Source organism: Panthera leo, chromosome D2 (assembly GCF_018350215.1).
Source record: "Panthera leo isolate Ple1 chromosome D2, P.leo_Ple1_pat1.1, whole genome shotgun sequence".
NCBI classification, from domain to species: domain Eukaryota; kingdom Metazoa; phylum Chordata; class Mammalia; order Carnivora; family Felidae; genus Panthera; species Panthera leo.
Window position 1 is genome coordinate 33,369,047 of NC_056689.1, and position 13,126 is coordinate 33,382,172.

General features: G+C 37.7%; 1 protein-coding gene across 6 annotated transcripts in view; it reads right to left on the minus strand.

The window, feature by feature from the left end:
* CFAP70 (cilia and flagella associated protein 70) overlaps positions 1-13,126 on the minus strand; it is a 101,815-nt gene that overhangs the window by 2,397 nt on the left and 86,292 nt on the right. For all 6 annotated transcript variants that reach the window (XM_042907502.1, XM_042907503.1, XM_042907504.1 and 3 more), the window contains one exon: positions 10,970-11,071. In XM_042907502.1, the coding sequence (XP_042763436.1) occupies positions 10,970-11,071 (102 nt within the window). The remainder of the gene's footprint in view (positions 1-10,969; positions 11,072-13,126) is intronic.

The window sequence follows — 13,126 nt, forward strand, 5'->3', positions numbered from 1 at the left end:
AAGCCATTCTGTTAACAATAGCTAAAACTTACATAATGCTTACTTTGTGATTTATACTGTTTTAATTGTCTATATTGTTTTAAGTGCTTTACACACTTTCATTCCTAGTCCTCAAAGTAATTCTAGGAAAAAACTGCTATTATTTATAATTCCATGTTCACAGATAGAAATACCTAGGCATAGAGAGGATAAATAAATGCCCAGGGTTACAAAGCTAGTAAGTGGAGGATCCAGGTTTTAAAACAATGCAGTTTGGCTCCAGAGTCCCAAGGTTTTAACTATTGCACTTTATCCTGTCTCTATGCATTAGAAAAAAGCAAATACTGGAATTGCTTCCATGCATATCTGGATATGAGATAAGGACACCTAACTATTTCTCCCAGTTATTTTTTGCATGAAGCACATCTAGGTATTAAATGAGAATAATATGAATTCACTATTATACTTAACAAGTTTGTGCATAACAAATTAGAGTATACAATGTCACTTGGGAAATACATAAATATGAAATACATGCATAATACCTAATATTAAATAAATATGAAAACTACAGAATGTTCAGGCTAGAAGGAAACTTAGAAAATATCTAGTCCAAATTCCTGATCAGTGCCAGTTCATGATAAATTTTTACTAGTTCACAAAACTTTCACTATTTAAGAGACTTTCCTAGGGGCGTCTGGGTGGCTTGGTCGGTTGAACACCTGACTTCAGCACAGGTCATGATCTCATGGTTCATGGGTTCAAGCCCCACCTCAGGCTCTGTGCTGACAGCTCGGAGCCTGGAGCCTGCTTCGGATTCGGTGTCTCACTCTTTCTCTGCCCCTCCCCTACTCATGCTCTGTCTCTCTCTGTCTCTCAAAAATACATAAACGTTAAAATTTTTTTTAATTATTAAAAAAATAAAAATAAAGGACTTTCCTATAATATATACACTTCAAAGATATCCCCACCTGAAGTTCACTGAATTCCAGGGAATTTTCTAGCACATCTTCCTTTCCTGTCACTATTACCTTTGTTTCATTTCTGCTGGGGTCCAAATGATGTGAGGATCTAGAACAGCCAAAACAATTTTGAAAAGAGTGACATTTTTTGTTTGTTTGCTATTACGGAAAATGCTGTAATAAACATCCTTGTACATGTCTTCTGATATTTTTCTTAGGTATATCTAGATATAAAATTGCTAAGTTATAGGTAAGAATTTGGGTAAATAATGCCATATTGCACTTCAAAATAGTTATCAATTTATATCAACAATTCTGAAAATCCTTATCAATGTTGATATCAGACTAATTTTCCCCTGTTTAATGGGTGTGAATTTCTGTCACAATGTCATTTTAAATTGCATTTTCATGATTACAAGTGAGGCAAACTTCTTATCATAAATTTGTTGACTTTTACAATTTCCACCTCAGCAAATTGTATATTCCTATCCTGTGACCATTTTTCAATCAGATTGTTTGTATGTTTTTTTCTTATTGTAGGGCATATTATTTATTTATATAATAGCTATATTATATAATTACATAAACTGTAATAAGTTATAAATTCTGCAAGTATTAAAGTCCTTAAGCTTTATTTTTGTGTCTTTTGTTATGCATGAGTTTCTATTTTAAAATTGTTAATTTAGGGGTGCCGGGGGAGCTCAGTCGGTTAAGGACTGACTCTTGGTTTCAGCTCAGGACATGATCTCCCCGTTTCATGAGTTCGTGCCCTGCGTCAGGCTCTGCGCTAGTGTGCAGAGCCTGCTTGGAATTCTTTCTCTCCCTCTCTCCCTGCCCCTCCCCTACTTGTGCTGTCGCTGTCTCTTTCAAAATAAATAAACTTAAAAAAAAGGTTGCTAATTTTATTTTTGGCTAGTGCATTTGTAGTCATAAGAAAATTTGCACACCCCGAGGCTATAGAGGTATTCTCTATATTTTCTCCTAAGCAACCCAAAGTTTTAAGATTTAGGCCTTTAAACCAGCTGGAAGTATGTATGCATCCACGTGCATGTTTGGTGAAAGGAACTAATTTTCTTCATATGGATAGCCAGTTGCTCCATCTGTATTTATTGAATAGTCCATTTGTTCCTCATTTTGGGGGGCTATACAATCTTTAAAATTGGCTTTATTGAAGTATAATTTACATACCATAAAATTCACTAATTTTAAGGTTCAACTGTGCAACCATCACCACCACAATCCAGTTTTAGATGATTTCTATCACTCCCAAAAAGCTTACTAACCTGAGTCCAATATTTGTGTTTTTTTTTTCCTTTTTAGTCTGAGAGTATATATTTCAAATAATTTTTCAAAAGTATCTTTTAAAATTTTTTAAAAATATTTTAATTTATTTTTGTGAGATAGAGAGACAGAGCATGAGCAGGGGAGGGGTAGAGAGAGAGGGAGACACCAAATCTGAAGCAGGTTCCAGGCTCTGAGCTGTCAGCACAGAGCCCGACGTGGGGCTCGAACCCATGAACTGTGAGATCATGACCTGAGCCAACGTCAGACGCTTAACTGACTGGGCCACCCAGGTGTCCCCCAAAGTATCTTGAGTTAGTTTTCTTTTTCCCACCTTCAGTGCTGTTATTCATGGGAAGTAGTTTTGCTGTTATTGTTATGATATGAATTATACAATCTCCCTGTTTCTTGTTGAATTTCTTTAAAAAAAAAAATGAAACGTTAACATGGTTCCAAAAGTCAGATATGTACAAAAAGTATAATCAGAGTGTCACCCACTCATTGCCTCCCTTCTACTCTATGTCTGCCCATGTCCTAAAGGACCCACTCTCATTAATCTGGTTTTTCCTTCCTGTGCTTTTTTTGCACAAATGAGCCAACCTGTGAATGAATTCTTCTTTTTCCCTCCTTTTTATACAAAAGATGGTATAAAATCTTGCACTTTAGTTTTTTCACTAAACAATATATCATGGAAATCACTCCACATCAGTTCATAGACATCTTCTCCATTATTTTTTTCAGTAGCTTAGTACTCCATTATGTGGATATACCATAGTTTATTCAAATATTCTCCTATGTATGTTGTTTCCAATATTTTGCAATTGCAATAATACTGTAATAAACATCTTGTGCTTGTGTAGTTTTTAGTTGTTGGAGGAAAAGTTTCAGGGAAAATTCCTAGGAAACCCCATTATTTTTAAAAACCATCTAATTAAAACCTAAGTTTCCACATATATGTGGGTCTACTTCTGTCTAGCAGTTATGTTCCACTTACCTATTCCTACCCTAATATCACTCAGTTTTAGTTATCAGAGCTTCACAATAAGTCTTAATATTTGGTACAAAAGTCTTCACCTCTTATTATCCTGTCCATATTGTCATTATGATTTTTTTAGCCTTTATTGGGCAAGTGAATTTTAGGGTTACTTGATCAAGTTCCTAAAAAAAAAAACACCTGTTATTATTTTTATTGGAATTGCATTAAAATTAGACATGTGGGAATATTTTCAACTTTGTGTTCTTGAAACCTCCTGTCCATGAACATAGATAGTATCCTTATTAGATCTTCTGTTATGTCCTTCAGTAAAGTTTTACACTTTCATCCATAAGATCTTGAGTGAGATTTTTAAAGTTAGACTTTCAAATTGATTGTTGCTAATGATCTTTGATTTTGATGATATTGATTTTTATATTAATATTTTTCCAGCAACTTTGCAAATCTACTTCTTTGTGTTAATCTTTATTGAACAGATAATACATATACATAAGTAAAAATCAAAAGGATATGATAAGATATATAGTAAAAGGTCTTGCTTCCACCCTGACCCTATCCACTCTGTTCCCAACTCCTTCCCCCAACAATAACCACCATTCTTTGTTTTTTGTCTACTCTTTCAGTAGTGAAACTTTTTATTCATCTTTCAGCTTGTAGATTCCCTTTTAATCCTTTTCCCCCAATGTCTTTTATGAGTATGTGTGTTGTTGGCATGGTGGAACTTCCAGTACACAAGGATATCTCAGAGATATTGCAGGTTTTGTTCCAGACAAGTGCAATAAAGTGAATATCACAATAAAGCGATGTCCCCTAGTACATATACAAGTTATGCTTACACTATACTGTAGTCTATTCAGTGAGAAATAATAGCATCATGTTTTTAAAAACAATGTACATACCTTAATTAAAAAATATTTTATTGCTGGGGTGCCTGGGTGGCTCAGTCAGTTAAGCCATCTGACCCTTAATTTTGGCTCAGGCCAAATCTCACAGTTCATGAGCTTGAGCCCTGCATCAGGCTGTATGCTGACAGTGCTGAGCCTGCTTGGGATTCTTTCTCTCTTCCTCTCTCTCTCTGTCCCTCCCCTGTGCACTCTTTTTGTCTCAAAAACAAAAAATTAATAAACATATAAAAATGCTTTATTGCTAAAAAATGTTAACCATCATCTGAGCTTTCAGTGAGTCGTAATCTTTTTGCTGGTAGGGGTCTTGCCTTGATATTGAAGGGTTCTAATGGATCAAGGTGAAGGTTAATGAAGGTAGGGGTAGCTGTGGCAATTTCTTTAAGACAATGATGAAGTTTGCCACATCAATTGACTCTTCTTTCCATGAATGATTTCTCTGTAGTATGCAATTCTGTTTGACAGCATTTTACCCACAGTACAACTTCTTCCAACGTTGGAATCAATCCTCTCAAACCCTGCCACTGCTTTATCAGCTAACTTTATATAATATTCTAAACCTCTGTCAACCACTTTCACAACATCTACACCAGGAAGTTTCCATCTTAAGAAATCATTTCCTTTGCTCATTTATAAGAAGCAACTCCTCATCTGTGAAAGTTTTTTTCATGAGATTACAACAATGCAATCGCATCTTCAGGTGCCACTTCTAATTCTAGTTCTCTTGCTATTTCTACCATATCTGCATTTACTTCCTCCAAAGTAGACTTGAACCCCTCAAAATCATCCATGAGGCCCGTGGTCAACTTCCAAATTCCTGTAAATGTTGATATTTTGACTTCTTCACATGAATCACTAATGTTCTTAATGAAATCTAGAATGATGAATCCTGGATTCCAGATGGTTTTCAATTTACTTTGCCCAGATCCATCAGAGGATCTGATTCTTATCTGGAGTCTATTTCCAAACACATACAGGTTACTGGCAGAATTCAGTTCTTTGTACTTGTAGGATGGAGGTCCCCATTTCCTTGCTGGCTGTGAGCAGTTGGCATTTTAGCTTCTAGAGGCCATCCACATTCCTTGATATGTGGTCCCTCTCTATTTTCAAGCCAGCAATTGTGCATTGAATCTTTCTTGTGCTTTGAATTCCTCTGACTTCCCTATTTGTCCCCAGCCAGAAAATAACTCCCTGCTTTTAAAAGATTCACCTGAATGGTACAGGTCCACCTGGATAATCTCTGTACATATCTGCAAAATCCCTTGGGGGTTGGTAGTAGCTTTCCTGCTGGTTTTGTCCTGAATTTCTCTTCTAGCACTTTCCTTTGCCCCAAATCTCCAGTCAGGCCTCATCTTGAGTCTCTTCAACTAGAACTTCACTAAGGAGACCTTTAAACCTGACAAACCATTGTTTCAATGAACAAATCAAAGCACACCTGGTAGAAGGTCCAAACACTCCACCACTAAAATCAAGGAGGAGCTTTGCAGAGGACTGACGAGTGGGATAGAGCAACCAAAATGCAACAACAGAGTGCACACAACACACTCCAAAAACACTTCCTAAAATTCCAGTCCCTGGACAGTGTTTGAGTCCTTTTTAATACAATAGTACTTGCACATGCAGAACACATAAGAAGCTACTAAAACATGTAGAAGACAAAAGCCTACCAAAATGATGAAACAGAAGAATTCTCCTCAAAAGAAAATCCAGAAAGAAATGACAGCCAGAGAATTGCTCAAAACAGATATAAACAATATATCTGAACAAGAATTTAGAATAACAGTCATAAGACTAATATCTGGGCTTGAAAAAAGTATAGAAGACAGCAATCTAGTGCTGTAGAGATCAAAGACCTAAGAAATAGTCACAATGAATTAAGAAATGCTATAAATCAGATGCAATATAAGCTAGACACAGTGACGGCGAGGATGGAAGAAGCAGAGGAGAAAATAGGTGAAATAGAAGATAAAATTATGGAAAATGATGAAGCTGAAAATAAGAGGGAAAGGAAATTACTAGATCATGAGGGGAGAATTAGAGAGCTAAGTGATTCCATGAAATGAGATAATATCCGTATCATAGGAGTTCCATAAGAAGAGGAGCAAGAGGAAAGGGAAGAAGGTTTATGTGCACAAATTATAGCTGAGAAGTTCCCCAAGAAACAGGCATCCAACTCCAAAAGGCACAGAGAACTCCCTTCAAAATCAACAAAAATAGGTCAACACCATGACATATCATAGTGAAACTGGCAAAATACAAAGATACGGAGAGAATTCTGAAAGCAGCTAGGGACAAATGGGCCTTAACCTACAAGGGTAGACTCATAAGGGTAGTAGCAGGCCTGTCCACTGAAACTTGGCAGGCCAGAAGCGAGTGGCAGGAAATATTCAATGTGCTGAATAGGTATACTATGCAGCCAAGAATCCTTTTCCAGCAAGGCTGTCTTCAGAATAGAAGAGATAAAGACTTTCCCAGACAAAAAAAACTAAACGAGCTCATGACCATAAGCCAGCCCTGCAAGAGATTCTAAGGGGTACTCTGAGTGGAAAGTAGCAAAGACTACAAAGGACCAGAGACATCACCACAAACATGAAACCTACAGATAACACAATGGCACTAAATCCATATCTTTCATTAATCCCTCTGAATGTACATGGACTAAGTGCCCCAATCAAAAGACATAGGTGTGGGGAATAAGTTTAAGAATTCTCTGAGCTTTCACCAAGGAGTTATCAAGGCTTAGGATGAAAAGCCGCCTCAGGGTGAAAATGCTCAGTGTAGAACAAAGCATCAAGCAGAAAGTTGCTTCCACAGGATGAAAGTGAGAACAGGTAGAGGCTGAAAGCCCCTGAAGCAGGGTGACCCAGAGCTAATTAGCAAGAAAAATGCCTTGTTAACCCTGAGGTAGCATGCTCTATCTGTCTTAGCCCCTAGAAAAGTTAAGATACATAGACACGGAGCTTGTTGCCTGCAGTAAACGGCCATCTGCTCGGCGCCAGGATTTTGATTTGTCTTGATCCTAACCCTTAACACCGCATACCTTCTAACCCCCTTTCTCTCACACACGAGTTAATGATCACTGTTTTATTGTCTCTTTCTGCATGTCCATCATGTATGTAAGCCTTCTGATCCTAGTAAATATGGAGAAAGAACCCTTATTCAGGGCTCTCGTTTCCTCCTGGACATTAGCCTCTCTTGTATAAAATTCTACATCCATCCTCTTGCTGGACAAGAGAGAACACCAGACTCAAAGTCTGCAACAATAGGATATCAGACTGGATAAAAAAAACTAGATCCATCTATATGCTGTCTACAAGAGACTGATTTTAGAGCTGAGGACACCTGCACATTGAAAGTGAGGGGATGGAGAACCATCTATCATGCTAATGGATGTCAAAAGAAAGGCAGAGTAGCCATACTTATATCAGACAAACTAGATTTTAAAATAAAGACTGTAACAAGAGATGAAGAAGGGAATTATGTAATAATTAAGGCTCTACCCATCAAGAAGAGCTAACAATTGTAAATGTTCATGTCCCCAATGTGAAAGTATCCAAATATGTAAATCAATTAATCACAAGCATAAACAAATGTATAGATAATAATACCATAATTGTAGGGGACTTTAATACTCAGAGCAAAGGACAGATAATTTAGGCAGAAAATCAATAAGGAAAGAAAGGCTCTGACTGACACACTGGACCAGGTGGACTTAACAGATATATTCAGAACATTTTATTCAAAAGCAGCAGCATACACATTCTTCTCGAGTGCACATGCAACATTCTCCAAAATAGATCACATACTGGATCACAAAACAGCCCTCAACAAGTATAAAAGATTGAGATCATACCATGAATATTTTCAGATCACAACACTATGAAACTTGTAATCAACCACAAGAAAAAATCTGGAAAGCCCCCAAATACATGGAGGTTAAAGAACATCATACTAAAGAACAAATGCGTCAACCAGGAAATTAAAGAAGAAATTAAAAAATATACGGAAACAAATGAAAATGAAAACACAGCAGTCCAAACCCTTTGGGACACAGCAAAAGCAGTCTTAAGAGGAAAATACGTCGCAATTCAGGACTATTTCAAGAAGCAAGAAAGGTCCCAAATATACAACCTAACCTTCCACCTAAAGGAGCTAGAAAGGCAGCAGCAAAGAAAGCACATCTGCAAAATCCCTTGACAGCAGTACCTATATTAGTATTTGATGGAATAATCTTGTGGGAAGGGTCATCTTTAAAACTCTACCCACCACAAGAAATTGTCATGTGATTTTCTCTTTGATCTATGAATTAATTACATGTATGAATTTAAGTTTAAATGTATCTGTGTCTTCTGGCATAAGTTTTAATTGTTTACATATAATTTCACTAGTAGTGTGATCTATATGCATTTGTTCAATCTCTCTTTGTGGTCTAGCATATGGTCAACTTTTAAGAAACAACTCATCTGTACTTGCAAAGAATATGTATTCTCTAACTATTAAGCACAGAGTTCTATATTGGTGTTTGAGGTCAACCTTTTTTTTTTTTAATTCAAATCTTACATATCCTCAATTTTTTTCCTATTTGACCTAGCAGTTTCTACAAGATGTGTATTAAAATTTTCCATTTTGGCCCTTTTAGTTTAAAGATAAAGAAATTGAGGTCCAGCAACTTTTTTAAAATTTAAATTTGTTTAATGTTTATTTATTTTTTGAGAGAGAGAGAGAGAGACAGAGCACAAGCAGTGTAGGGTAAGAGAGAGAAGGAGACACAGAATCCCAAGCAGGCTCCAAGCTCTGAGCTGTCAGCACAGAGCCTGACATGGGGCTTGAACTTATGAGCTGCAAGATCATGACCTGAGCCGAAGTTGGTCACTTAACTGACTGAGCCACCCAGGTGCCCCGAAGTCCAGCAACTTTAAGTGACTTGCCCAGGTTCCCATGGTTAGTTGTGGCAGAGTTGGGGAAGAACTCAGGTATCTCCCATATTGACATTCAAGACATTTATTCCAAAAAGAAAAACCAGTAATTTTAATTTTGTTTATTTCTCTTATAATCACAATACTCCCTACAATACTCCCTGTCAGTTTGAGGTCATACTGGCCATTGGAAAACAAAGAGCCATTCTTATTATTCCCCATTTGATCTTAGACTGCTGAGCAAATTATTTAATTATAGGAGAGTTATTTTCTATAGGTAAAGTAGCTATCACAACTCCCATAATATGCCCTTCCTAATCTCCCATATATGTCAAGGATAAGCACCTTCAGCCAGAAGTTTAACAGGAAGGCATGTTTTAGAAAGTCTAGTAGAGCATCTCCTTCACTGGCCTTTGGCCTTGTTTACATTCTGATACAAGAGCACTCCCATTTTAAAAATGTGTTTATTTATTTAAAAAATTTTTTTTAATGTTTACTTTTTAGAGAGAGAGAGAGAGACAGAGTGCAAGCAGGGAAGAAGAGAGAGAGGGAGACACAGAATCTGAAGCAGGCTCCAGGCTCTGAGCTGTCAGCACAGAGCCCAATGTGGGGCTTGAAGTCACGAACCACAAGATCGTGACCTGAGCCAAAATTGGCCACTTAACTGATTGAGCCACCCAGGCACCCCTAAATGTATTTATTCTTTTGAAAAGCAAACTACTTTGATGAAAAGCAAACTCAGGAGTGAAGTCGTTAAATATAACTAAACACCTCTTAAATATAAATAACATATATTTACTGATTAGTATCAGGTAAATGTCTAGACTATCCCAAATTCTTATCTCAGAGAAAAAAAATCAGAGACAACTGCAAAGAAGACGCTTTGTAGTTACCAGACAATGGACTCTGGGAAAAATTGCTCTAGTGTGTCAGAGATTTCTGTTGAATAATCTATTTATGTTTTTTGGTAATGCATTTGTGTTTGCACATTTATCATCAGCCTTTATTTTTTTAAATGTTTATTTATTTATTTATTTTGAGAGAGAGAGTGAGCAGGGTAGGGGCAGAGAGAGAGGGAGAGAGAGAATCCTAAGCAGGCTCTTTGCTGTCAGTGCAGAGCCCAACATGGGGCTCCGTCTCACAAACCATGAGATCATGACCTGAGCAGAAATCAAGAGGTGGACACTTAACCAACTAAGCCACCCGGGCATCCTCATCAGCCTTTATTTTTGTCAGTAGATTCTTATATAGCTTTTCTGGGTCATACACAACTAACAAAGGAGGAGATGAGAGAGGATATGGAGGAATTTTTTTATAGATTCATAGTTTGAATGACTATACAAGGAATGCATACCAATGTCCCAGGCTTGAGAGCTTAGGCAGGCCAAGAGGCATCCAGGAGGGCAGCAGGAGAATGGCTACCACCCCCTAGTATCATCTGCCATCCCACTGTACCATCAGTCACTGCCCTCAAACAGCTCCCCATTCAGCATTCCTAATCCCAACCCTAGGCCAGACTCTGATCACTATATCCTTCATCTTGAGGAAAGGGATGCACAGAGCTGGGCTGGTTAGCACACCCTGCCCAGGGACTTCAGAGAAGCTTAAAAGTAACACAGAGAGACCACCCAACCCAGAACACTGGATGACAATCAGTCCTGGCCCACCCCACTCCTGCTCACCTATGACCAACAAGCCCAAGTGACTTGCTCTCAGTTTCCATACAAACACACCTGAGTATATGATTTTTAAGCACATTCCAAGTAGCAGCTTCTCAGACTTGGCCTCTCCTTTCTCATAAGTATAATAACCAAATCAGAAACTCACTAAATCTCAACTATCATGCATTAATGGCCACCTACCTATCTCTTGCTTTACTTACTTCCTCACCTCATTGCCCTAAAAGGGCACTGTGTAAGGCTAATAAACACTCACTTTTAGGCTGACCAGAGCCAAATATGCCCATACTTCAGCATTGTGGTTGTTCAATGCATTGGCCTCAGAGAGAGCATCTTCAGCTTCCGTGAGCTCCTCCAGCTTGACAGAAAAAAGAAAAGTATGAGTTAAGTCAAAGAAGTTTTCCCTTAAGCCAGCTGGAGTTAGTGTAGTTGAAAACATTATGTTCAAATAACATTGGTGTGTGTGACCTATACAAACAGTTTTCAATTTTTTAATTTTTAGCAGAACTCTTTCTTCAAACAAAATCTTATGTGGTAGCCCAACCTGTTAAAAGCAGAACTGCTCTGATTAAAAATCCAGGTAGAGCAAACTGGAGTTCTGCCTGCTAGGCTCTCAACTTACACCCCTCTCTTCCTCCTTTCCTCTACAGCAGTCCCATCAGGGCCTCCATGAACCATGGAGCTTCAGGTGCCAAGATTGGAAAATCAGAAGTATTCACTATTGTGTGTGCATCATTCAGTGATTTTCCAATACACAGTAGGCTGTCAGATACATTTGTGGTTTCTTCCTTTACATCATGCACCCCTTTCTTAAGGTTAAAGTCCCATTAGCCTGCCAAAATACTATTGCTCAGACAGCTTCCTTTCCCCTAATATTAGTTATTGACAGCACAGTCTTGAGGAATCAATACAATATTCAGACTCTAAAATTCTCCCTGAGCTCTGGACACATGGATATCATTGCTGCTTCCTAAAAGTAAGTTTGCTTTGTAAAATCTTCCAAAAGGTCACCTAAGGAAGAAATAAGTCACTCTTCTCCCCAGTAAAATAGCTCTTCTTTTTTTCTGTTTTAGAAAAGAAAAGTATGGATTTCCAGGCCCAAAACAATATGAAGAATGACTTTTTAAAAAATTTTTTTTAATGTTTTATTTATTTTTGAGACAAGGAGAGACAGAGCATGAACAGGGGAGGGTCAGAGAGAGGGAGACACAGAATCTGAAACAGGCTCCAGGCTCCGAGCTGTCAGCACAGAGCCCGACGCGGGGCTCGAACTCAAAGACCGCAAGATCATGACCTGAGCCGAAGTCGGCCGCTTAACCAACTGAGCCACCCAGGCGCCCCATATGAAGAATGACTTTTAAGCAATGCCCAGACTTTGGTCCACACCTTAAATGTCTCTAAAATATTGAATCAATATTCAATCAATGTATTGATTCATTATTCAACCAACATTATTCAATCAATTATACTTGCTAATGATTTATTCAGTATACCAGGTACTGTGAATAAAAAGATAACATACAACCTTTACCCTCAAAGGGTTCACTGACAGATATGTAAAGAAATAAATAAAACAAAATGAAAACCCAAACACATAAATAGTTCCAATACAGAATAAACATTTCTGTAATAAAAGCATATATATGATCTAGTGGAGGGAAATAGGAAAATGGGAATATTTCTGCACTGAAATTAAAGGGCAGCTCTAAAGTGAATCTTGAAGAATAAAAAGGAGTTTGTTAGCTGTACAAGGTGAAGAAAGGCATTCCAGGTGAAAGCAATATCATATGCAAAGGCATGGCGGCACAAGACAGTGTGGTGTGGTCAGGAAACTCTTAAGTATTCTTGTGTGTCTGGAGAAAAGAGAGAGATTAGGGAAAAGACAGTAAGCAGATGAAACTAAAGTGTTAGGTGAGACCAAATCATATGTATTCATTCAAAGGAATGTAAATTTTATTCTGAAATAAGGATAGCCATTGAATGGTTTAAGTAGGGGAGTAACATAGTATTTCCAGATTTTAAAGACCACTTTGATAACAATGTGGGAGATGAATTGAAGGAAGACAGATTACCCTAGAAGATGAGGGATGAGGCTTGAATTAGAGCTGTAAAAATAGGGATGAGAGGAGACAACAGACTTAAGAGACATTTAGGAGATAAAATCAATAGGATATTTGGTGCCTAGTTAAAAGTAATAGGAGAAGTAGACTAGGACAGCTTTTAAGTTTCTGGCTTGGTTGATTGGGTTCATTACAGTCCCATTCATGAAGACATGGAATACAGGAGAAGGGGTAGGCTTTCAGAATATGAGAATCCTTCAGAGGTAGGTTATATTTCAGTTATGCACATTTTGAGGTGTATGTTACACTGTTTAAGGGTCAGAACTTGAAAAGTGTTATGCATTAAAGGTTTA